The 26,786-nt window shown below is 43.5% G+C and overlaps 1 protein-coding gene and 1 long non-coding RNA gene across 3 annotated transcripts in view; one reads left to right on the forward strand and one right to left on the reverse strand.

The window, feature by feature from the left end:
* Positions 1-3,913: 3,913 nt before the first annotated feature.
* LOC149473213 (uncharacterized) lies at positions 3,914-8,042 on the reverse strand. The gene is made up of 3 exons (XR_016313789.1): positions 7,987-8,042; positions 7,241-7,293; positions 3,914-4,058 (listed from the first exon to the last, which is right to left on the reverse strand). It is a non-coding gene; the product is annotated as an uncharacterized LOC149473213 (long non-coding RNA).
* Positions 8,043-12,642: 4,600 nt separating this feature from the next.
* The window catches only part of TFAP4 (transcription factor AP-4), a 42,767-nt gene continuing 28,623 nt past the window's right edge, over positions 12,643-26,786 (forward strand). For both annotated transcript variants that reach the window (XM_089684328.1, XM_089684337.1), the window contains exon 1: positions 12,643-12,762. In XM_089684328.1, the coding sequence (XP_089540454.1) occupies positions 12,674-12,762 (89 nt within the window). In that variant the 5' untranslated portion in view covers positions 12,643-12,673. The remainder of the gene's footprint in view (positions 12,763-26,786) is intronic.

Consider the following 26,786-nt stretch of genomic DNA (forward strand, 5'->3'; position numbering starts at 1 on the left):
AACTGTGTAACGTCAGAAACCAGAAGTGACACTTCTTTGTCTACCTGACCGTTACTGGCCAGTGAAGCAGCCGATCATACCGATCTGTGTCTGATCAGCTGCATTTGAGGCCAGAGGAGAGATCTGAGGTCTAATAGACTCCTGATCTCTCCATAAAGAGGACCTGTCACGGCCCATGCTATCACAAGTGATGTTGTTCATACTTTGTGATAGCAATAAAGTTGATTTAAAAAAAAACAGACAGTATACTAAAAATACATAATACATTTTTTAAAAAATTAAAGTGCAAATGCGAATGCGCACGCCGGTGCACGGTAATTGCACCACACATGTGATGTGAGGTGTGAGGTATCGCTACAAACGTCAGAGCAAGAGCAATAATTCTAGCTCCAGACCTGCTGTGTAATGCAGACCATAGATGGGGAGTAAACCGGACGTTTTTTTCTTAGAAAAACGAAAAATCGGTCGTTCAATCAGCCGACGTTACCACCATTGGTAAAAAAAAAGTCGGCTGATTTTCGTCCCGTCTACAGCCGGCAATTAATATAATAGCGGTGTCCCTGCAGAGAGCTCCGCTATTATATTTGACATTTAAAAGAAGAAGAAATAGAATTTGAATAAAAAAGACAAAGAAGAAATAGAATATGAATACGATAAGAAGAAGAAATAGAATATTAATAAAAAGAATAAATAGAATATGCAGAAGAAGTAGAAATAGAATATGCAGAAGAGGAAGAAATAGAATATGCAGAAGAAGAAGAAGCAATAGAATATGCAGAAGAAGAAGAAATAGAATATGAATAAAAAGCAGAAATAGAATATGCAGAAAAGGAAGAAATAGAATATGCAGAAGAAGAAGAAGCAATAGAATATGCAGAAGAAGAAGAAATAGAATATGAATAAAAAGCAGAAATAGAATATGCAGAAAAGGAAGAAATAGAATATGAATAAAAAGCAGAAATAGAATATGCAGAAAAGGAAGAAATAGAATATGCAGAAGAAGAAGAAGCAATAGAATATGCAGAAGAAGAAGAAATAGAATATGAATAAAAAGCAGAAATAGAATATGCAGAAGAAGAAGAAATAGAATATGCAGAAGAAGAAGAAATAGAATATGAATGAGAAGAAGAAGAAGAAGAAAAGTTGCAATATTGTATCTATTTGTATACAAATGGAGAAACAGAAAAAGGGCGCACCGACCTAGTGCATTATCGTTTAAAATAATTTAATAAAGAAACAAAAATAGGTATCATACTCACAATGGACATAATAACACAGGCATGTCAAACTGAACAAGATGTATGATCCAAACAACATCTGAGTCCATACGATGGAACCCTGGATGACCAACTGGCTAACGCGTTTCGAGGACATAACCTCTTCCTCAGAGCCAACCCCTTTTTCTGTTTCTTCATTTGTATCCAGTGTATTCGGACCACCCCGGTCTGTTGAGGGCAGCAAGCAGTGCATATTCCAGAAAATTCCAGAACATTCCTATTGGGTCTACTGAGTCCTTTCCTAGTGTAGGAGTAAGGTGTTTGTTGTGTTGGATTGTATCTATTTGTATCCATTTCGGATACAGATGTTTCTATTCGGATACAAATAGATACAATGTTGCTATACGTTTAAATGTCAAATATAATATCGGACTGAAATTCTTTTTTTCTTCTTCTTATTCATATTCTATTTATTCTTTTTCTTCTTCCTCTTCATATTCTATTTCTTCTTCTTTATATTCTATTTCTTCTTTTTATTCATATTCTATTTTTCTTCTTATTCATATTCTATTTTTTTCCTTTTCTTCTTTTCCGTCTTCTTTCATGTCACTGCTCATGCGCATTTTTTAAAATCGGTAAGAAGATCGGCTGATTTGTCCATCATTGCCGCGAAAATCGGCGGAACGACAAATTTGGCCGATTATTTTTCAGCAGGACCGATAATCCAAAAGGGCAAAAATCACGAAAAACGGCCGACCAATTACCGCACTAACCATCGGAAAATCGGCCGATTTTTTTTTCCGGCCAATTTTCGGCCATTTTTCATCCCATCTATGGCCCGCATAACTCTAAACTTGTAACCTATAAAGGCTTTTAAAGTGTCACCTATGGAGATTTTTTTTAGGTACAGCACTTTGGCACTGTTCCATGGGCGTATGCAATTTCAAAGCGTGACATGTTTGGTAATTATTTATTTATTTCAGCATAATATCATCTTTATATTTTACCAAAAATGTGGTATTATATTGTGTTTTTGCGCATTAAAGTGTATCTTTTCCAAATATTCGTGTTTGAAAAAACGCTGAGCAAATATAGTGTGACATAAAAATATGTATCACTCACCATTTTATTCTCTAGGGCCTCTGCTTAAAAAAATATATAATGTTTGGGGGCTCTAAGTAGCTTTCTAGCAAAAAATTATGTTTTTTAACATGTAGGAGAGGCAGAATTGGCCCAGACTGGAAGTAGCTAAGAAGTGTGTACATGGATTTTGATTTTCTCACTCCTTGGAGGACTGTTGTATCATTTTTGGACACTTCTGTTTAGGACTATTTTTGGATTGAATACACTGTTATCTATTTTAACTACCAGCGCTGTATAAATTGGGTCATTTAAGTTTTTTGTTTACTTTATGAATGTTATGCATTGCATAGTAACTGGATTTGGCACCTATTTAGATTGTCATACAGGAACCTTCAATCGTACTTGGACTTTTTAATAAACGGCAGTATAACATGCCACACTTTCTTCATCTTTTGAGCACCACTAGGGGTCTTTCAGAAGGTCAGCCAGGATGTGTTAAAAGCAGGTGGCTGAGCCGCGGTTTTACAACCCACCAGAACTGTAACAATTAGCTGGACATGGCTGTACACATGGAGTGCAGAGTTTGACAGGTGACACTGCGGGGTTTATTTACTAAACCTGGAGAGTGCAAAGTCGGGCTCACTTCTGCATAGAAACCAATCAGCTTCCAGGTTTCATTGCCAAAGCTTCATTGAACAAGCTGAGGTTAGAAGCTGATTGGTTTCTATGCAGAAGGGAGTCTGATTTTGGACTCTCCAGCTTTAGTAAATAAACCCCTGCTTGTCAAACTCACCCATTGAGTTCAATGGGGGTGCACTGCAACCGTGAGCTGAACGCTCGCAGTTGTGGTGTGCTCCTGCAATGCAAAAAGCAAAAAAAACAACAACAAAAAAAACACAGTCAGGAGGGGGCAGTAGCACCTCTGTCAGCTGCTGCTATACTGCCTTCTGAAAAGTGATCTACCACGGATCACTTTTCAGATGGTGGTAAGCAGGACCAATAATGTGAAAGAAGCCTTTATTACATACCACTGAAGTTGTCATGCTAGTATCTCATATCCATGACCAGGGGCGGATTGACCATTTGGAAACTCGGGCACTGCCCAAGGGCCCGGGGTCAGTAGGGGGCCCCACGAGATGCCCCTGGTCCCTTTTTCATAGGCTTTTTTGAGTTTGGGCAAGGGCACAGGGGCCCCATGATCCCCTATTGCCCGGGGGCCCCATGAGTTGTCAGTCTGCCCCTGGCCATGACCTGTCCTAAGCTTTGAGTTTGTTTGTCATCCATTGCTGCACTTCCCGACGGGGCCAACATATGTAACAATATTCTCTAGATTGAGAGCCTATACCGAGACTGGAGATACCACGCTTTGTTAGGAAGGTCAGTTGTGCTTTAAGAATAATACCGAGCCATTAGAAAAGCAGAGTGGGAGGTTCTGCTGTGCAAAGAATTACATGTCACTTGAAAACAGCAGGTCCCATTGTGCACGAGTTCCAGGTCACGTGATCCACAGTGCCTCTGCATTGTGTGCGTCCTATCAGAGTCTTCATTGTTTTTACATTTAAGGATCCCAAATCTCAAAAACAAAAATATAATATACTGCAGCTTACCAGCCTCTTTTTTATAGTGAATGCAATAGTTTCCTTTTTAAGCTTCTCTCTCTTTATTTTCACCTGGACCTGATCCTGCAGATAAAAAAAACTTCCTTTCCTAGGATAACAGTCACTCGTTCCGCTGGATCTGGGAGCCATTGTTGTCACACTAGAACAAAGACTACCAACATGTCATCCTTTCGTCACCATTATTACATGTAGGGGGGTGGGGATTATTACCAGATTACAGAAGAAAACTGAAAGCAATATAACATTGTTCGATATGTCTATTCAGGAAGCAACAAGGACATTGCATTTCTGGCAAGATCGACAGGTATTTTCTGTACTTGCTGAAAATGTTCTTAGCTTGAAAAAAGAAAACTAATGCAGTCACCACATCCAAGGATTGGTAAACTGCAATATATTTGAATTTTTGGGTTTTTGTATGTTTTAAAAGCAAGAAATAAAAAAATGTGTATTTATTCCATTTTTGCATCAACTACTTGTCTACCACGGTACATTTATAAATGGCATGACAAGGGGTTAAAGCAAGCTCACAGATGCTTGGTACTGACTTTAACAGCCAGTGAATGGCTTTCAGATAAATGTGATCTGGGTGGTTCTAGATCCACTTTTTTAGGCCTTGGAAAGGGGTGCATTCTCTAGTACAGCATGATGGTACCTGGGAGCTCCTGGTGCTTCATGCAGCCACCCATAGACATGAACGATTGCAGGCGGCTGTGCACAGTTATGTGCTGCTACTTGCATTCAAAGAACTTACATCAGTGTTCAGGGACTTATGTCAGTGTGCAAGTAGCGCTTTACACAAATGGCAGAGCATAGGCGTGTACAACATGCAATAGTATGAAATACTTTTTAATTAGATAATAAAGCTTTTAGCGGTTAGGTATTTACTTGAGGTGAAAATATAAGTATTTCAAATCAATGCAATATTTTGTTTGTGAACTGAACATTGATGAGTAATGATTACAAGATAAAATAACTCACAAATAAATTACATTTTACATGTATTTATGTATACATATGAATACTTACCTCCTCTCTGGTGCTGTCCCCTGCAGTAATTCATTTCACCACTAGATGTCCTCCGTCTACCTGGAAGACTGAGGACATCCTGTGAGTGCAGTGAATCACTGACCCTGTCCTGGAATGTCATCATGGTGTCCTGTACTCACAAAACAGTGATGCAGATGTGATCACAGTGCTGCACTCTATATTATTCAGGAGAGCCCACTGATCCACGGAAAAATATGATCCTGAACATCGTATGACTTTTCTAAAAAGAGGTTTTATTTATTAAAATGGTAAAGGCTGAAGGTTTTTTTTTACTTTAAAGCATTGTCTGCATTAACCTCTTGTCACCGGTGCCTCCAGGCCCTTTCCATGAGCCGCCAATAAAAGTGCCGGGAGCGTTCAGGTTTACATTGGGTATGCACATATGCAGCCCCTTGGCACCAAGGCCCGGCCACCAAATGGCCGCATATTTCCGTATGCTCGGTGCCAAGGAGTTAAGATAAAAAGCTTTCAATGCTCAGCTCCCCCTAGCCCCCTTTATACTTCCCTGAGCCTGATCTCGATCCAGAGATGTGCACAAGAGCAACTGCTCTCTTCCTCCTCATTGGCTCAGAGAGAGCAGCGGGAGCCATTGGTTCCCGCTGCTGTCAATCACAGCCAGTGAGGAGGGAGAGGGGGTGGAGCCAAGCCACACTCTGTGTGTCAAAGAACACACAGAGCCAACTTGGGAGTGAGCCAGAACGAGTGTCCCCCACAAACAGTGGCTTGCTATAGGGGCAGTCTGCAGAGGGGAGGAGCCAAGAGTGCTGGCAGGAGACCCGAGAAGGAGGATCAAGGCTGTTCTGTGCAAACCCAAAGTATACCATGTTTGTTGTTAAAAAAAAACCTAAGGTTCACAATCACTTTAAGCTTTTATTTACTGTATATCATCTCCGTTTTGTTTCAATAAGAAGGGACAGCTTTTTTTTATTTTAAATATAGCAAAAGTGCTAAAAGTCTTATGCACATTGTTAAATGATTTTCCTATGAAAGGGATTTTCTTTTCATTATAAAGGGGTTTAAATGTTAGTGGTGAAGAACCCTGTTGTTTATTGTTTTTGCTGTGTTTCCTTCCCAAAGAAATTCATTTTCCAACTTTCTGAGATGGCAAAATGAGACAGTTTGCGTCACAAAGTATGCTGGCAAAGTACATACTCCTGCCACATCCGCAGGTCTATGTGGACCATGGAGAATTCATGGATAAAATGAGTTGCTAACCCTTTATTTTTAGCATTTGAAAATTACAAATGCAATAAGTTAGCGCAAACTTTTTCAACCTTTTCTAAAATAGAGGAACCCTTGGCATAACTCAGACCTTAGGAAATAATATATTACATTTTTATATCAACATCTCAAGGTACAATAACATGAAAAATATGTTGCATGAGTAAGAATAAATAAAAGATACAGGATTAGGGAATACTTCACATATTTGATAAATATGCCCTCTTGCAAATATGGTCAGTGGAAAAGTGTCCTCTTACATTGGTTGTCACTGGGTGTAGCGCTCCCTTATGCTGACTACACAGAGGTTTTTTTCATGCAACCCAGCGGGCTGAACGAAAAAAAACCTGAGAGGTCGCCGTACTGAGCGATGTTAGTGCGGCGATCTGACCTGCTGAGCTATTGAGTTGTGACAGGGGGATTGCCCAATTCCTCCCCATTGGCTGTGAGCGCTGATTGGATGCTGGTTTTCCAGCATGCCCGTTCAACAGAAGCCCATCATGAGACCGGTTCCTGTCAAACAGGGAGGTGTATACACAGGCCAAAAGTGGTTCCTGCTGAACCACTATTTTCGGCCAATTTTTGGCCCATGTGTACCCAGCTGGTGGTTATACAAAAGAATGCTCTTTATATTGGTGGCCAGTGGAAAGAATCCCCTTACTGATATCTAAAAAAGATCATTGGTTTCAGTGGTTACTTATCTGCTGAAATTTATAAAGGTTGTAGGAGGCAGAAATGACTTACTGCTTAAGGAACTCCTAATAACCTGAGGGCTCCACAAAAAGTTGATTGAGAAATGCAGAGTTAGGGGTTGCATGAAACATTTAGTGTAAAATATATTAGTTGTTTATTTGAAAAAATGTAAAGAGATCTTAAGAGGCATTAATTGCTCATTGTTCAAGGAACCCCTTACAACCTTCATAGGAATCCCAAGGCTCCAAAGAAACCTGGATGAGATAGGTTGAGTTAGAGGTTGCATGAAAAGTTTAGTGTAAAACCACAATTTCTATATTTTAGTAATTTTTCAGGAAATTTATAGAGGTCTTTACTCACTGCTCAAGGAACCCTCAGCAACCACCATGGGAATCCCAGGGCTCCAAAGAAACCTGGTTGAGAAAGGCTGAGTTAGAAGTTGTTCGAAAAGTTTAGTGTAAAATTTTTATTTTAGGAAATTTATAAGAAGTCTCGAGAGGCAGAAATTAAAAACCTGGTTGATAAATATTGAGGTAGAGCAGTCCTAGGGTTCCACATAAGGTTGCTAGGGGTTCTTTGAGCAGTGGTCACCAATGTAGGTGGTTACTTTCATGTTTCTTTTCTATTGTCGGTATTCATTATATTGTTTTTGGTTGAAAAAATATTGATGTTGGAAATGTCACATTGTTTAAAGTTTCCTACAACTTACTGATTACAGTAATGCTCCGTGAGCCATAGATATGATCATTTTTAGTAGGGCTAACCATGACCAGAGAATTATTTCAAGGGTTCCTCTGGGGTAAAAGAGGTTGAGAAAAGCTGAGTTAGAGATTGTTAGAGAGTTTAGTGTACAATAACCTTTTCTGCATTTTAGCTTTTTTTTTTTTTTTTTTTTTTACAGAGATCTTAATTATTATTCTGCTCAAGGAACCCTTAACAACCTTTAGAGGAACCCCAGGGTTCCACAGCAATCTGGTTGAGAAAGATGGAGTTAGAGGTTGCATGAAAAGTTTATTGTTATTGTTAAAAAAACAGTTTTCATATTTAAGTATTCTCTTTTTTATTTCAGGAAATTTATCATGGTTTTAGGAGAAGAAATTACTTACAGATCAAGGGACCCCTCCAATAACCTTTGGAGGAACTCCAGGGCTCCACAAAAAACTGGCCGAGAGAGGCAGAATGAGAGGTAGCATGAAACATTTGTTGTAAACTAGCAGTTTTTGTACTTCAGTGGTTTTTTTTTTAGAAAATTCAGGTCTTAGGTGGCATCAATTGGGTTCCACAAAAAACTGGCAGAAAATGGCAGAATGAGAAATAGCATGAAAGGTTTTATATAAAATAACGGTTTCTGTATTTTAGTATTTTTGCAGAAAATTTACAGAAGTAAAATGTTTGTAATTTTATTTAGTCTCAGGAAATTTTTGGAGATCTTTACTCATTGCTTAAGGCAGTTTCTCAACCTTTTTTCAGTCAAGGCACCCTTTAAAATTATGAACAGTCCCGAGGCACCCTTTAAAATTATGGACAGTCTTGAGGCACCTCATTCTAAAATGTGAAAAGGTATTCTAATAGTTTTATATAATGCAGCAACATCCACACACTTAGGACACCCAACATTATTATTATTATTTTTATACAGTATTTATAGCGCCAAAGGGTATGCTCAGCGTTGTACAGTAGCAAGGGGGACAGAACATGAGACAAGACAGTAACAGTACAATACACGAGGGGTTTGAGGGCCCTGCTCTTTCAAGCTTACAATCTAGGAGGGAGGGGAAGGTGGTACAGGAGGAAATGGCTGTGGGGGATGGAGTGGTGGGAGGAATGGAGGTTAGTTGTTAGGTGAGGTCAGGTGTTAGGTGAGGTTGGGGTAGGCTTCCCTGAAGAGGAGGGTTTTCAGGGTGCGCCTGAAGGTGAGGAGGGTAGGTGACAGTCTGATGGATTGGGGTAGGGAGTTCCAGAGGATGGGGGAAGTCCTAGAGAAGTCCTGCAATCGGGCGTGGGAGGAGGAGACCAGGGAGCTAGAGAGTAGGAGGTCCTGTGAGGAGCGGAGGGCACGGGTAGGGTAGTATTTTGGTATCAGGTCAGTTACATTAGCATTAGAGGTGATTTATTCTTCCAAAGCAAATACACTTTTGCACACTGGTACTGACTAGTATTCCAATGTTTCTCTTCTCCTCAGTTTTTCTCCATCACTGAGCTAATGTGACTCCAGTACTGATGGAGAGGGGCAGGGGAGGGTCAAACTAGGATGGTGTGCAGGCAGCTGACATCCTCCTTATCAACTGATGATATCATTGGTTGTCAGGATTCCAGTGACTAGAAGGTCCTAATGTTGCACAATGAAAACCTGTGGCTTTGTGTAACTAGAAGGTGGGTTTGTTCCACCTGCTGGTTTGTATACAACTTTTGGGCAATTTTTAGACATTTTGCCAAGGCACGCCTAAAGAAATCTCAAGGCACCCCAGGATACCTGCACACCCTGGTTGAGAAAGGCTGGCTTAAGGAACCCCTAACATCCTTTGAAGGAACATTGGGGTTCCCTGCAATCTTGGTTTGAGTTAGAGGTTGCATGAAAAGTTAACTTTAACAGTTTGTATATTTTAGAGAGGTTACCCTTTAAGACACAGAAATTACTTATTGCTCAAGGAACCCCGAAAAACTTTGGTGGAGCCACAGGTTTCCATGGAAACCTGACTAAGAAAGTTTGAGTTAGAGGTTGCATAAAGAGCTTGGCATGAAATAAAAGTATCTGTAGTTTACTGTTTATTCTTTATTTCAGGAAATGTATAGAGGCCTTTACTCACTGCTCAAGGAACCCCTAACAACCTTTGGAGAAATCACAGGGCTCCCCAGTAACCTGGCTGAGAAAGGTTGAGTTAGAGCCTGCATGAAAAGTTTAATACAAAATAAGTTTATATATTTTAGTATTTTCTTTTTTTATTTCAGGAATTTTTTTAAGGTCTTAGGAGACAGAAATTACTTACTGCTCAAGGAATCCCCCAATAACCTTTGGAGGAACCCCAGCTCTCCACCAAAAAACTGCTTGAGAAAGGTGGAGTTAAAGTTTGCACAAAGTGTTTAGTGTAAAATAACAGTTTCTGTACTCCAGTATTTTTTTATTTATTTGAAAAAATTCATAGAGGTCTTAGGAGGCAGCAATTGCTCAAGGAACCTCAACAACCTTTAAAGGAACTCCAGGGCTTCAAGGACACTTGGTGGTGAAAGGCTGAGTTAGAGGCATCATGAAACGTTGAGTGTAAAATAATACCTTCTGTATTTTAGCATTTTCCCAGGAAATTTTCAAAGGTTTTCTTATAATTTAGTAATGTTATTTAATTTCAGGAAATGTATAGGGATCTTTACTCATCACTCAAGAAACCCCTAACAACCTTTGGAGGAACCCCAGGGTTCCCCGGAGACCTGTAGCGATAGAGGTTGCATGAAAAGTTTAGTGTAAAATAACAGTTTCTATATTTTAGTCACTTCTTTAATTTCAGGAAATGTATAAAGAACTTTACACCTTGCTCAAGGACCCCCTAAACAACCTTGGAGGAACTCCAGGGTTCCCCAGAAATCTGATTGAGTCGGAGGTTTCATGAAAAGTTTAGAGCAAATAACAGTTTCTATATTTTATAACCATTTTTTATTTCGATTAATGTATAGAGGGCATTTATACAAAGAACCCCTATGAAAAACTTTGGAGGAACCCCAGATTTCCCCAGAAATCTGGTTGAGTTAGAGGTTCTGCGAGAAGTTTAAAGTAAAGACAGTTTCTCAATTTCAGGAAATTTATAGAGGTCTTTATTTATTACTCAGGAAACCCTTAAAAAACTTTGGAGGAACCCCATATTTCCCCAGAAATCTGGTTGAGTTAGAGGTTCTGCGAGAAATTTAAAGTAAAGACAGTTTCTCAATTTCAGGAAATTTATAGAGGTCTTTACTTATTACTCAGGAAACCATTAAAAAACCTTTGGAGGAGCCTTAGGGTTCCCCAGAAATCTGGTTGAGTTAGAGGTTCCACAAGAAGTTTAAAGTAAAAGAACAGTTTCTCTGTTTTATAATCTTTTTTAATTGCAGGAAACTTATAGAGGTCTTTACTTATTACTCAGGAAACCCTTAAAAAGTTTTTGGAGGAACCTCAGGGTTCCCCAGAAATCTGGTTGAGTTAGGGGTTGTGTGAGAAGTTTGAAGTAAAGAACAGATTCTATGTTTTAGAATCATTATTTTTAATTTCAGGAAATTTATAGGTCTTTACTTATTACTCAGGAAACCCTTAAACTTTGGAGGAACCCCAGGGCTCCCCAGAAATCTGGTTGAGTTAGAGGTTGTGTGAGAAGTTTGAAGTAAAGAACAGATTCTGTTTTAGAATAATTTTTTTTAATTTCAGGAGATTTATAGAGGTCTTTATTACTCAGGAAACCCTTAACTTTGGAGGAACCCCAGAAATCTGGTTGAGTTAGACGTTTGAATTACAGAACAATTTCTCTGTTTTATAATCATTTTTTTAATTTCAGGAAATTTATAGAGGTCTTTACTCATTGCTCAAAAACCTTTGGAGGAACCCCAGGGTTCCCCAGAAATCTGGTTGAGTTAAAAGTTCGAAGTAAAGAACAGGTTCTCTGTTTTAGAATAATTTTTTAAATTTCAGGAAATTTATAAAGGTCTTTACTCATTGCTCAAAACCCTTTGGAGGAACCCCAGAAATTGGACTGAGGTTTACGTGAGAAGTTTAGTGTAAAATAATGGTTTGGGTATTTGAATATTTTCTTTTTTATTTGAGGAAATTCTTAGAGGTCTTAATCGCACGAAAAAAAAAAAGAAAAAAAAGGAAGCTCAGCTGAGCAACGAAGAAACCTGCTTCCAAAATCGTCGAGGGGGGGGGGGGGGGGCTATGCTTTGCAGCAAGAAGCCTTCTGAAACGAATGGCCTGCGCACATCACCCTCCATGTGTCCCATGATCACACTGGCTTTGTTGCAGGCGGTAGCGGAGCCCTGCAGCAGGCCTCTCTGGCAGTGCAGGGGTTAGGGATGATGCAGGCAGAGAACATGTGCTCGGCTCTTTTTCTCCTTTCTTCTTCCTTCCCCTTGCTCTCCTCTCTGCCAAGCTGTCAGCTGATGGGACTGATCACCCAAGCGTGGCGCATGCAGCCAGATCACCTCCCAGCCTCCCCATTCAGCTTCTGTTCTCTCCCCCCACCCCCCCGCCCTTGGATCGCTCACCCCTAGGCACCTACTCTGCGCCCCCAAAATACCCCAGGGACCCCCAGCCCAGCATGCGCCCCCCAGATCAGAGCCAGACAGCCCTTTCCCCACCGCAGCAGGCCATGCAACGCCTTGCAAATAGTCCTTTGTTTACATGCAATGCCTTACTCTGCGGAAGAAGGGCTGGGATTTGGCTCTGGGTGGAAGGAGGGAGGGGGTGTGTGTGTGTGTGGTGGGGGGGGGGGAGTGGGGGGTGCAGGGGGGAGGGGTGCTGTTTCTGATCTCTCACCAGCTGTTTCCCGCCTTGAAACAGACATCAGCTGCAAACACACACTCACATTGAGAGGCAGAACACAAGGAGAGAGACAGACACCTCCCCCTGATCATCTGGGACATCCTACACACACTACACCATTGATCTCCCTGCATGCACCATCACCTGATCAATAAGGCTGATCAGAACAGGGGGTAGCCCCAAAAAAAGGGGGGGCAGCTACTGGAAGGGGGGGAGGGAGGGGGTGCAAGGGTTTATTTTTTTGGGGGGGGTGGTGGGGGGGTGTTGGAAGGTTGGTCCTCCTGCTGCTTGCTATGGAGTATTTCATGATGCCCGCGCAGAAAGTGCCCTCCCTGCAACACTTCAGGAAGACGGAGAAGGAGGTGATCGGGGGGCTGTGCAGGTAGGTACCCCGACCACTCACTCTGCTGCTTTCTGTTTTGCTGGCGCACATGGCCCCGACCGTGCACGCTGCAGATCTCCTTAGATCACCTTGCAGACATGGGGAGGGAGGCGGGGAGCCCCGATCAGCTGTGTGCTGCCAACACAAAACAGGGGGGGACGGGGGACTCCCTCTGCACCCCCAAACAGGCAGCCCGATGGGGGCGGGGGGTCCCCAGGATTGGGAATGGCCGGCGATCATCGGGGTTTGTTTTTTAAAGGGCGCAAAGGAAGGTTTGTCAGTTGCAAACAGACCCACGTGGTGCCCCGGCCATGCTGCAGAGCGGAGAGCGCTGCCTGCCTGGGAGCACCACTGCGGCTCCGCCACTGCTGCTGGGGGCGACATAAGGGGGGGGGGGGGGATTTAAATCTAATAGTGGCAGACATCACACCCCCCCCTTCTGAGCAATCAGCTGATTACACACCAGACAAGCAACACCTGGGGGGAGGTTGGGATTGCAAACTCAGTAGGGGGTGTGATAAGGCGACCTGTGGGACTACAAGTCCCAGAGTGCCCTACGTGGTCAGATCGCACGCTGGCGCTTTTTTTTTTTTAACTTTCTCCCCTAATTTTATCTAAATGGATATAAAAAATTGAAATGTCACTCGCCGCCGTAGTTCGGTCGCGATTGGCCGCTAACCGACGAAATTAGGAACTGCCGTGACATCGGCCGATGTATGGTTGCGGCAAAGAGGGTAGTTCGGTTTGTCAGGAGAAAAAGGGGACTAATCGCTTGGTAAGATTGCTCGCCGCCGGTCTTTGCGGACAGTTGGCTGCTAATTATTATTATACAGGATTTATATAGCGCCAACAGTTTGCGCAGCGCTTTACAAAATGAAGGTAGACATGACAGGTACAATACAAATTGGTGCAAGAGGAAACAGGGCCCTGCTCGTGAGAGCTTACAATCTAGGAGATTGACAAATAATTGGCCAGTGTATAGATGCGGGGATCAGGGAGAAAAGGATATGTCACTCGCCAGTAGCGATTAGTCGCTAATCGGCAAAATTAGAAGCGCCATGATTTTTCACCGACGTATGATTGCGCCAAAGAGGTTATTCCTTTTTCCGGGGAAAAGAAAATGATCGCTTGGCGCTGGTTTTCAGGAGCCACGAATTGACAGCATTTGAACCGCCATAACTTTTCTCCTTCCATTGGCCGACGGAATGATATAGCAAAGCGACAGGGAGAATAGGGAACAATCGCTCACCGCCATACTTTGGTAGCGATTGGCCACTAATCGTCAAAATTAGAAGCGCCGGGATTTTTCACCGACGTGTGATTGCGCCAAAGAGGTTATTCATTTTTCCGGGGAAAAGAAAATGATCGCTTGGCGCTGGTTTTCAGGAGCCATGAATTGACATTTGAACCGCCATAACTTTTCTCCTTCGATTGGCCAAGGTAGAGGTAGGGAGAATAGAGAACAATCGTTTGCTGCTGGTATTTGGGAACAGTTGGCCGCCATGCAACACAATTAGAACAGCCATGAAATCAGCCAACGTATGGTTGCGCCGAAGAGGTGAAAATGGAATGATTGCTTAGTGCGGTTCTTTAGAAACAATTGGCCAGTGATTCTAAAAGTTGAACCGCCGAAACTTCACCTGGGGTCGGCCAACGTAATGATGCAGCGAAGAGGCAGGGAGAATAGGGAACACTTGCTTGCCGCTGTTCTTTGGGAGCGATTGGCCACTAATGGTCAAAATTTGAACCAGGATGACTTTCCCTTCTAATTGGCCAATGTAGAATGGCCATGATATCTGCCGAGGTATGGTTGTGCCAAAGAGGCCAAAAGGGAATTATCACTCGATGTCATTCTTTAGGAATGATTGACCTGTAATTGACAAAATTTGAGCCTCCATAACTTTTCTCCTTGGGTCGGCCAACGTAATGATGTGGAGTAGAGGCAGGGAGAATAGAGACGATCTCTTCTTTGGGAGTGATTTGCCACTAATGGACAAAATTCGAACTTTCCCCTCTAATTGGCCAATGTAGAATGGCCATGGCATCAGCCAACGTATGCTTGCGTCAAAGAGGTGAAAAGGGGATCAGTCACTTGGTGCCATTCTTTAGGAACAATTGACCACAATTTGCCAAAATTTTTCACCTTGGTTGGGCCAACGTACTGATGCGGCGAATAGGCAAGGAAAATGGCAAACAACTGTTCGCCGCTGTTCTTCGGAAGCTATTGGCCGCTAAGCAACCAGTTTTACACCATCGTAACGTTTCCGCAATGGAGGCGGCAAACAGGATATTTTTATTTTTCTTTGCTTAGAGAAAAAAGAATGACCACCAAGTCACCAAAGTCTCGGCCTCAGTGATCACTGGAGAGACAGTTGTGTGAACCCCATTTGCTACCAGCGATGAGCAAAAATCAGTAAATATCGTTGGTAATATTGGGTCATGTATGGAAATGAGAAAAAATTTCCATCCTGATCATTCAAATATTTCTGTCCGTAATACTGGAATTCATCATTGATTTGGCTTCAATAACGGTTCAAAATTGTCCAAAGGTGACCATTTTTAATTCAAATCTAACCTGCGTGTTCAGATGACGCAGGCTCGCTCTGTGTTTGCGTGGAATGGTTGCCATGAGCAACAACCCGGTGAAATACGAGATGGGGTTTCTAGGGGTAACCGTTTCTTGTTTGCTGTAGTAATAAACATGTTCCAAGGTCATGTTGTTTTGCTGCATGCTGTGCTTTTCAGTAGTGTGTACTGTATACTAATACCACCATGTGGCTCTATTAATGGGTGGGAGGAGGAGGGATGGAGGCTTTTGTATTCTCACAAGGTCAGTAGCAATGCGTACCTGGATGCTGGGGCCCCTGCTGCTCTTAGCTGGGGCCCTAACTACACCCAAGTCATTAGGATACCTGGCTATTGGAGATGAATACTCTGATGCCGTCCATGTGGCAGGCAGGGAATTGTGGAATTGCTGTATTGAAGGTCAATCTGAATCCACGCTCGCTGCTGTGGCCCTTGCCCGATTATTATGGGAATACCTGTGTATTGGACTGTCTTTATGTCATTGCCAACATTTGTACAATCATTTCCAGGGGCCCTTTTGCTGATAAAATGGATGCGATCCAGATGATGATGATCTCATACCTGTAGTATCCTACCTTTACCTGTATGACTTGATTTGCTTTGTAACTTTTGTTTGTTTATTTATTTTGTTTTTGTTTTAATATTCCTGATCCAGTGCTGTACTCTGTGAATTATCTGTAATTATTTAGAAAAAGCGAGATACTTAAATCTGAACTCTAGACAGATATGACACCAATTAATGCAGATCTGTAATCATTAATACATCACTTTTTTTCTCAATGTAAGCACCTGAATTTGACATACTTGCCTCTCGCAGTCTCAGTACAGCAGGGGTGGAGTGCGAGAGAAAAAAGCAGCACAAAGAGCCAATCAGTACATTTGCTGATAAGAAGCATGTTGATAGGGAGAGAGCATAGTGACAGATATGAGCTTATCACTGCTCTACTTCTTTCACTTTGTAATCACAGGCTGGTCCAGGATGACCAGGGATCAGGGGAAGTGGGCTGAATGATTCTAACTGACCGAGGATATCTAGCAGCAGGAAAAAGTACTGCAATGGAAATCTGGGGCCGGGGGTCTTCTTTAAAGTAGAATAAAAACTAAAAAGGGCTGCCTGGAAAGAGAAGACTTTATTACTTACCTGTCTTGCTGTTTGCACCACTGATCTTTGCTACCTTGAGTTTGCCAAATAGTGTTCAGTTTCTGGCAGGGCTAGATGTCTGCCCCCCCTTGCGCTTTGTGGTTCGATCGCCCACCCCTACAGGGCACAGTAGCGACAGGGGCCAGCAGAAGGAACCATGAAGCTGCAAAGGGGGGGGGGGGACCAGTCATCTGACTCTCCTGGAAATGTCGGATGCTGAAGATTCTTCATCCTTGGCTCTGCAGAGATTGGCAGCAGCACGGCCAGGAATTGGGTCTTTTTGTTTTAGTTACTTTCGTGATTTTTTTTTTTTTTAAATCTAGTGAAATTGAAACATTGTAATGAATACATAATGTTGCAGGTTTTATAGCATCAAAACATTTTTGGTCATATTTTATACGAATATTAAACTATATGTATTACCAGCTGGGAAAAAATGGCAGTACTTCAGACTTTTCCATCCTAGGGATTGGTTTGCCTTTGTTTCAAGGGTATCAATTTGACGTGTGGTTGTTAGGCCTCGTTCACATGGGGTGTTTGTACCCCGTGTCAGGGCCATGTTTACCCGCTCGGGGATGCACAAGTCTTCCATGCAGGTGCGTGGCTCTGAGCGCAGGTAGCTGTGCATCCGCACCAATGTCACATTGGGAGCACCGGCTGTGGCCCTGCATCCCAATTGACTTGAATGGGATTACCTGAATAGAAAACACCTGTGCAGGTAAACGCAGCCCTCACATGGGACACAGACACCCCTTGTGAACGAGGCCTTATTCTAGTGTTTACCAAGGCATGACTGTTCTTGCTGCATGTGAGTAGGCTGCCATTGGTTTGTTTCATACCCCTCACCCTAAATCTGCATGGGCTGCTTAAATGAAGACCCATCAGACCTGTGCCATGTGGCCCCAAAGGTTACATTTTTACGTTTCGCAAGCGTTGCGTCGCTTCCAGCGGACTCAAATGCTGCATGCAGAGTGTGGCCTCCACCAGTCTCACTGTGTGCCACCATAGTGTGCAGCCCGAGTACTGATGCTGGAAGCTGGCCCTGCACTCCATCCACCCCCTCCCTCATAGTAAGTGGCGAGATGGTGAAAGACTAGCTGCACCAGCTTTATTATCCTCAGGGCAGTCTTGTCAGAATTTAGGGCGGTGTTTCTATTGATATCGCAGGGCTCCCCACTCGTGACCTTGCACTCTGTGGGCTGAGGGGGAGAACAGCGCAGACAGGCCTGGCCGTGACTCTGCAGCCCGCCTGGAGTAAGAGTGCCGTCGCGCGCGCGCGCTCGCGGCGCTGCCGGGAAATGTAGTTCGGCCGCGCAGTGCACGCCGGGAGGTGTAGTCCCTGCCTGGCCATGCGTTCTCTCAGCACAAAGCGTGGTGCGGGGAGGGCAGTCACGTGACGCGGTGTTCAGCTGACGGCGGTCAGTGTGCCGGGCCTGGCTGCACCTCTCCCCCTCATGTACTGTGTTATGTAATGGAGCTTCCGCCTTGTTCATCACCCACTGCAATAAAGAAGGAAATCGCTTCATTGTATTAATACACCCTGCTTATTGTCCCAGTAAATGATAGCCAATGGACTGTAGAGCAGAATGGCGACTTACTGCGCTGCTGGAGGAATTGAACAGTCTAAGCTTTATAGAAAAAAAACACAGAATTAAGAGGGTCGTTGACTTGCTTCTATAATTGCCACATGACTGGCTGCTTCTGTGACTCCTTGCTCTGCTTCTGAAAATGCTAGTTGCTGGGCTTGCTCTGCACTCAGGCTCTGTTTGACCTGGAACAAGCATGCGCCTAGTAAAGTCAGAACTCCAGACCTGCCTAGTGACTCTGCATTAAAGGTTTACCTTTTAAAAAACAAGCCTATGCAGATAAGGGGCATCTGTAGATAAAAACAAACTGCAGTTTACACCAAAGCCAAATCATGCCCTTGTTATAGGTGGAGGCCATTTATGTACCTCATGAAGCCTGACTGGAAACCTACCAGAAATTGCATCTCCCCATCCTGCCTTGTTGCCAGGCCGTTGCTAAGACACTCCCAGCTGTTAGTGTTTACCTTCAGGCTCCATTCGCACCTAGCCACGATTCTGCTTGTGACCCCAAAAGGCTCGGCAAAACTGACAAATCGCACCCCGCTTGTGTTCAGGTGTCATTCATGTCAATGGCACGTAAACCAGGGTGCGATTCTTCTGCGATTGTCCCCCGAACAAAGCTTCTCCCTTTTTTTAGCGTCAGACTTCACGCGAAACGGTTTGAGCGATTAATCACAGTTCAGGTGCCTTTGAAAATGAACAAGTGTGGTGCGATGTGTCAGTTTTGCTGCGTGTTTTGGGGTCTCAGGGCAGAATCGCAGTGATTCTGCCTGGGATTCAAGACCGCCTAGATGTGAATGGAGCCTCGCCATCACAAGAGTGAGCTGTCTGATTCAAACCCCCCTCACATACGCATATTTGTGTGTTACACACGATGAGAAAATCAGAAGACAAATGGCATTTTCAGAGTGATCGCCCAATATTCTGACCATTAGTACACAACTTTCAGGAGCCGATCACAACAGTTCATGTGAAGTTATCCAAAGGGACAAACGTGAAAACTTTTCTCGGAAGATAACAGAACGAACGATTTTCGTCTGAGTACAGTATTCGTCCGAAAAAAAAAAATTGAGTGACCAAGACCGCGCATGCTTGGAAACAAATGGGCCCAATCAAGAACTGGCAGCAGAAGAGTTGTCGGCATAGTCAGTACATTGCTAGGGATCTGTGCTTTGGATAAAAGTTATGGATTTTATAGCATTAGTCCTCATGCACATTGGACGTTTTTACAGCGGACGTTTTTGGCTTTTGGCGTTTTTTGACATTTTTTTTTTCTACAGCTAGTACACCCCCCAGCATGTTATCCTATGTGTCCATACACACAGACTGGAATCAACGTTTTTTGGCAGGGACATTTTTGACTGGAAAAAACCTAAATCACGGTTAAACACAGCAAACCGGTGTTTTTGGACCTTTTTTTTTGTAAAAAAAAAAAAAAACGCTAAAAACACAATCGCATAAAAATACCGCTAAATGTGGCAAAATCACATTGTGTTTTTTCTGTATTGGGGTATCATTCATTTATCATTGCCAGGATTCGCAGCGTTTCCCACACCGCATTGGTGTGAACCCAGGCTTAGTCTGTTTGGATGTGTCTTTACTAACTTTGCACATCTAGACTTTGCGATATTTGCCTGCTCTTCTTTGCAGAACTGTTCAAGTTCAGATAAATTTGATGGTGACCATTTGACAGTCATGGTGACAGACCATGGATGGTGACAGTCTTCAATCATGGATGGTGACAGTCTTCAATCATGGATGGTGACAGTCTTCAAGTCATGGATGGTGACAGTCTTCAAGTCATGGATGGTGACAGTCTTCAAGTCATGGATGGTGAAAGTCTTCAAGTCATTGATAATGACAGTCTTCAATCATGGATGGTGACAGTCTTCAATCATGGATGGTGACAGTCTTCAAGTCGTGGATGGTGACAGTCTTCAAGTCGTGGATGGTGACAGTCTTCAATCATGGATGGTGACCGTCTTCAAGTCGTGGATGGTGACCGTCTTCAAGTCGTGGATGGTGACCGTCTTCAAGTCGTGGATGGTGACCGTCTTCAAGTCGTGGATGGTGACAGTCTTCAAGTCGTGGATGGTGACAGTCTTCAAGTCATTGCCCAGATTTTCAGTGGCGTTTAGGTCTGGGCTCTGGCTAGGCCATGCAGGGACATTCACCTTCTTTCCCTCCATCCACTGTGGAGTCATTTTTGCTGTGTGCTTTGTTGGAAGAGAAACCACTTTCCCATTGACAACTTTCCGGCAGAAGGCAGCAGATTTTCCTCCAGAATTTGAAAGTATTTTGCCCCGTCCATTTTCCTTTTATCCTGACAAGTGCTCCAGTCCTTGCTGTAGAGAACCCCCCATAACATGACATTGCCACCTCCATGATTCACTGTAGGAATGGTGTGATTTGGGTGGTGGGCTGGATTGGATTTCCACCAGACATATCATTTAGTGTTGAGGCCAAATAATTAAATTTTAGTCTCATCTGACCAGAACACCTTTTTCCATGTGGCCTTAGAATCTTCAGCTCGTCTTCCCACCAATGCAGTGCGGGAAACGCTGCGAATTCTGTGCGTTTCCCCCACCGCATTGGTGCTGATGCAATGCAATTTGAGCCATACAAAGAGTGGCTCAAATCACACCGCACAGACCTTTGAATGTAATTTGCACAGGAATGCGGTGACATTCCTCTGCGAATTGCATGAGGTGTCCCGCACCGCGTAGTGTGAACCTCACACTCGAGGTGCGTTTTGGCAAAGCTCATTCGTGACTGCATGTGGCTTTTCTTGAGCGGCTTTTTTCTTGGGATCCTCCCATACAAGCCACATTGTGGAGAATTTGTGATCTTGTCACATGTTCACAATGACCACTCTTTGTCATCAGTTCTTGTAACTCCTTTTGGATTTGCTGTAGGCCTCTAGGTAGCCTCTCTGACAAATTTCCTCCTGGCTCTTTCATCCAGTTTGGAGGGAAGTCCTGATCCAGGGAGGGTCTATGTTGTACCAAATACCGTCCACTTCTTAATAACAGATTTCACTGTGCTTCTAGACATTGATAAAGCCTTTGAAACTTTTTTGTATCCATCTCCTGGCTGGTGCCTGTCCTCAACCGTATCCTGGAGATCTTTTGACAGTGCCTTGCAACCCATAGTTGATTGTTTGCTTCAGTTGTTCTTCCAGGGACTGAATGCTCCAGGAGAGCTCTTTTCATTCTGAGCTAATTAAAACGACCACAGCTGATCACAACTGAAAGTCAAATGGCTTTGTGTGCCATTGAGAATGTGATTAGCAACACCTGATTAAGTTTACGAGTAATTTTTAGGAGGGGGATCCTTTTTTTCAACTCGGTGATTCTGGGGCTTTTTTTATTTTTAATTATTTCTGACAATTGGTGTTATATCTTGAGTAAATACAGCTGGATAAAATAAAAACTGTCTGTCTTCTAGGGGTGCATCGAAATTTCAGTGGTCGAAAAGTTTTGTCCGAAAACACCCCTATCGGCCGATATGAAAATTATCACCAATTAGAACTACAAACCACAGCTGTCCTTTAGGCCCCATGCCCACTGAGTGTTGAGCCCCAGTGCTTGGAGCATTGGTGTTTAGGTGCGGGCAGAAGGCGCAGGTGCTCCATCCAACCCTGCTGCAGGTAACCTGTCAAACTTTACGAGAGGCTGACAGCTGCTGCAGCTGGATGGCGCACCGAGCACTACTTATGTTTGGGGCAGCATGTGCCCAGGGAGGAATGCCAGGAAGGCAGACTGTTGCACTCTGGGCATTTGTTCCTGGGCACTAAACATTAGTAGCTCTTGGTGCGCCGTCCAGCAGAATCAGCTGTCAGCCGCTCATAGAGTTTGACAGGCTGCTGACAGCAGGACTGACCGGTGCACATGTGTCTTTCTGCTGCACCTAAACACCGGAGCCTCATGCACGAGATGTTGGATTTTTGCCTTCATTAGGCTACTTTCACACTAGCTTTGTAGGCAGGCATCAGGCAGGCATTTGGGAAGTGTTTTTAACGTTTCTCAAACTCCTATGAAAACTCTGCACATGGCAGCACACAGTGCTGTTCACACGGAAGCGGTAAAACTGACGCCTCGAGTTGAGTCAGGAGTTCAAGCCTCCCATTCAAGTCTATGGTGCCGCTATGTTGCGTGGTTATGACGCTTTTGCGAGGCAGTTGCGGAGCGTTAATACCATTTAACTTAATTATAGGAGTTTGTGGTGCAGTTTTAACGCTTCAACCGCCTCAAAACTGCACATAGGGCTTTTTGGGAGCGTTAAAAATACTTCCCAAATGCCTGTCTAATGCCTGTCAAACGCTATAGGGACGTTTGGCAAGAGTTATGCAGGCCATAGACAGGCCGTTTATCGGCTGAATTGTCGGCCGATAAACGAAAAATCGGTCTGTGCCGATGCTGCCACCAATGCACACGAAAGAATGGGACAAGAAACCAGTTTGACAGAGACAGGGGAGCACACCATACAATGTGACAGCAATACAAATGCATTATGTCTTTATTTGGATACAAATGGATACATTTTGTTGCAACCGCAAGACTTTTTCATATAAAATATAATAGTGGAAGAAGAATGGAGCTGCTGTCCAGTGACACCTGTATCCTCCCCCTCCTCCCCCCTCCTCTTCTTCTTCTTCCTCCTCTTCTTCCTCCTCCTCTTCCTCTTCCTCCTCCTCTTCCTCCTCCCTCTTCTTCTTCCCCCCCCCCCTTTTTTTCCTTCTTCTTCCCTCCTTCCTCTTTTTTTTTCTTCTTCTTCCTCCTTCCTCTTTTTTTTTTCTTCTTCTTCCTTCTTCCTCCTTTTTTTTCTTCTCCTTCTTCCTCCTCTTTTTTTTCTTCTTCTCCTTCTTCCTCTTTTTTTTTTCTTCCTCTTCTTCTTCCTCCTCTTTTTCTTCTTCTTCCTCTTCTTCTCCCATCATTACCGGGAAAATTGGCCGATCGTCCAAATCAGCTGCAAATTTTCCAACATGACCGATAAAAAAAAAACTGTGCGAAAAACGGCCGACCAATTGACCCACTAACAGTGTGAAAATCGGCCAATTTTTATTTTTATTTTCGGCTTTCGACCCGTCTATGGCCGGCATTAGAAATAAAGTCAAGTGTGAAGGAGCCCTAAGGCATACAGGATTAATCTCAGTCTGTAGCAGGAGTTCAGAGGGAAATAAACCTACACTGCTAACACAGATAAGGAATACTTCTTACTGCACAGAGGGGGATCCCTGGAGGACCCTTCTATACTGGACACTTTACAGTGTAGTCTCCCTATTGGGGGTCCTCTCCTACCCCAGGCCCTTTGGTAGCCACATGGGCTGCTATGTCTGTTGTCATTCCACTGCGTTTGGATCTGTGCAAGAGATCGGCATCTTTAAAAGTTCAGCAGTAGCCGTTTATTCACTGGTTGTGGTGCTGGTTTCTTATAAGGAAATACAAAGCAGAAAATCCAAGTTGCAGTGTCACATTTCAGTCATCACATGGTGTAATTAGAAGATGACTATCGTACTGTAGACACAAGCAGTACAGTGGGAACAGGACAGTGAACCAGTCAACCGTTACAAAGAATCTGGGCTCCTTTACTGTAGCATTGGCCTTCTGAAGAGCAGTCCATGCTGAATCGCTCTTCAGAGGTCACTTGACAGGTGGTGAAGAGGTGTTATGTCACCTGCTCACTGCCTGTTTTAACCTCTAAAAGCCCACACCACAGCGCCACAACTGTGTGCATTGGATGGGTTGCCCGGCAGTTAAGATGCAGTCCCATTCCCAGTCCATTTCACTTGAATAGGTTGCGTTCGGCAGACAATGATACCCATCTAACTTGATAGAGGGTTTGATACTTGCTGTCTTTGCAGCTTAAGGGGGAGCAGTTTGTGGGTGATAGAAACACAGCTGAGCTGTATGTTTTTACCACCCCCTCCCCCAATGGCAAATGGAAATGAGCTCAAATTGGAAGTTGATGTTAATACACTTAAAGTGTTACTAAACCCAGGACTCTGCATTCACTATATCTGATCTCCCCGGACCCTGCATTCACGATATATGGTCTCCCCGGACCCTGCATTCACTATATCCGGTCTCCCTGGACCCTGCATTCACTATATCTGGTCTCCCCGGACCCTGCATTCACTATATCTGGTCTCCCCTGACCCTGCATTCACTATATCTGCTCTCCCCAGACCCTGCATTCACTATATCTGGTCTCCCCGGACCCTGCATTCACTATATCCGGTCTCCCCGGACCCTGCATTCACTATATCTGGTCTTCCTGGACCCTGCATTCACTATATCTGGTCTTCCTGGACCCTGCATTCACTATATCTGGTCTTCCTGGACCCTGCATTCACTATATCTGGTCTTCCTGGACCTGAATTCACTATATCTGGTCTCCCCGGACCCTGCATTCACTATATCTGGTCTCCCAGGACCCTGCATTCACTATATCTGGTCTTCCTAGTCCCTGCATTCACTATATCTGGTCTCCCCGGACCCTGCATTCACTATATCTGGTCTCCTACAGTATACACTACATAAAAATACAATTATTTTAGTAAATATAAACTGCTAAATACCTTTTCTCATCAGCAGTATATAGCAGTCTTGTGAATTCTATCAGTGTCCAGCATAGCATATGTTAAAGTTTGTAGGATGAGTTTTCATTCTGCTGTAGGAGGATGCAGGACCCCTGACCTCTGTGTAGACAGTGCTCACTGGCCCTGTGCTGATAACATACACTCTCCCCAAAAAAAGAAAAAACATCTCTAGCAATACACACTGAACTGGGCATGTGCAGAGTGACTCCACATGATATGTTTTATCAGGAGATAAGAGGGGGACACTGGAAGAAGGGGAGGATCAAAGAAGACAGGATCAAACAGCCTTTTTACACAGTGCAGAGGATTAACCCCTTAGGTTCCACAGTGAGTATAACTAGCATGTTTTACTGCATATACAGACTGATTTTACTGTTGTGGGTTTAGAAACACTTTAAAACTTGAAGCTGGACTTGGGGGGGGGGGGGGGGGGGGGAATGATGAAAAAATTCTCTTGCAGTATAGCTTCCCATGCATTGCAAGGGGTAAATGCTAATTTTCGCCTACTTCATTTACTTGTCTTTCCCTCGCTTGCACAAGCCTGTCCTGCCATGTGACTAGTTCCTCACAGCGTTCTCTGTTCGGCTCTCCGGCCGGCGTTCTCAGCTGTGTTGTCACATACAATGCAGAACCATCAGTCCTGCATTGTAAGGGCCAGTTTACACTTGAACACATCCTGGCTTTGACAGGCCATTCATTTCAATAGGTTCCCAAACATGCAGGAATGTGCAAAAAGTGGTGCAGGTGCTACTTTTGTGAATTGCGTCGCACCAAACCACATGGTACGGCGGTAGGAACACAAAGGGGCGCCAACTAAGTGCAGTATTAAAACACAAGTTTATTAAAAAGCCAATGGGCAACTCGCATGTAAAAAGAGAAAGGCAGCCATGTCTGATTTATAGGGATGCATCGAAATTTCAGTGGCCGAAAATGGGGAAAAAAAGCACCGATACAGGTGTCGAAAAATCCTTGCCGCTGCCACCTTTCGCCCCCGCCGCTCAGTAGTTCTCAGCCTTACCTGAGAAACCACGATCCCAACGCTGGGCATAGAGATGAGTGAAGGAAAGATGGCCTCCACTCCTCTCTATGCCCTTGGAGGACTGGAGCGATGTCACTTCCGTTTCCGGCCATTTTTTTTTTTAAAGCACTAGATCAATGCTTTTTTTGATCTAGTGCTTTACATTGCAGAGGAGAGATGTGGGTCTTATTGACCCCATACCTCTCCATAAAGAGGACCTGTCACTAATTATTTCTATCACAAGGGATGCATGCATTTCTTGTGATAAGAATAAAAGTAATTACATTTTTATTTTTGAAAGGGACAGTGCAAAATAAATAAATATTTTTTTTTAAAGTTTACCGTGTCCCCCTAATCCCCCCCCGTGCATGTAGTGGTGAATGAATACGTAGGCCACGGTGTTCAAACCACTCACATGAGGTATTGCCGTGAACGTCAGAGCAAGAGCAATAATTTTCGCACTAGACCTCCTCTGTAACTTTACACTGCTGACCTGTAGACATTTAAAGCATCACCCATGGAGATTTTTAAGTACCGTAGTTTGATGCCATTCCATGAGTGTTCGCAATTTTAAAGCTTGACATGTTTTGTATCTATTTACTCGCCGTAACATCCTCTTTCATATTTTACATAAAAATTGGGGTATACATTGTGTTTTTAGTTTTTTTTTTTTTTGGTTTGTTTTTTTTAATCAAAGTGTATTTTTTTTTAATAAAAAATATATATTCATTTTTAAAAACTGCGCATTTCGGTTTAAGTTTTCGGCCAAGTGCATTTTGAATTTTCGGTTTCGGCACCAGAATTTTCATTTCAGTGCACTAATACTGATTTACCTGCAGTATGATAGTGGGCACAAGTCATGTTCTCCGACTGGACTGATTTTTCTGCTGCTCACTGCGCTGAGTCACGACCGGAAGTAGCAGGGCCAGCGTGGAACGAAACCAGAGGAGACGCCACCAAGGAGCGCTTTTTTAACCTTGTGCATTGGGGTAGTACACACCTCCAACAGCGCCATTTATATCTATTGAATGGTACTGTGGTATCATGCGGTTTGCTGGCCGTAAACACACTGTGTTTGGATTGCCATTCACA

The sequence above is a fragment of the Staurois parvus genome, unplaced genomic scaffold, assembly GCF_062004578.1.
Source record: "Staurois parvus isolate SC_StPar_1 unplaced genomic scaffold, SC_StPar_1.0 ptg000018l, whole genome shotgun sequence".
NCBI lineage: Eukaryota > Metazoa > Chordata > Amphibia > Anura > Ranidae > Staurois > Staurois parvus.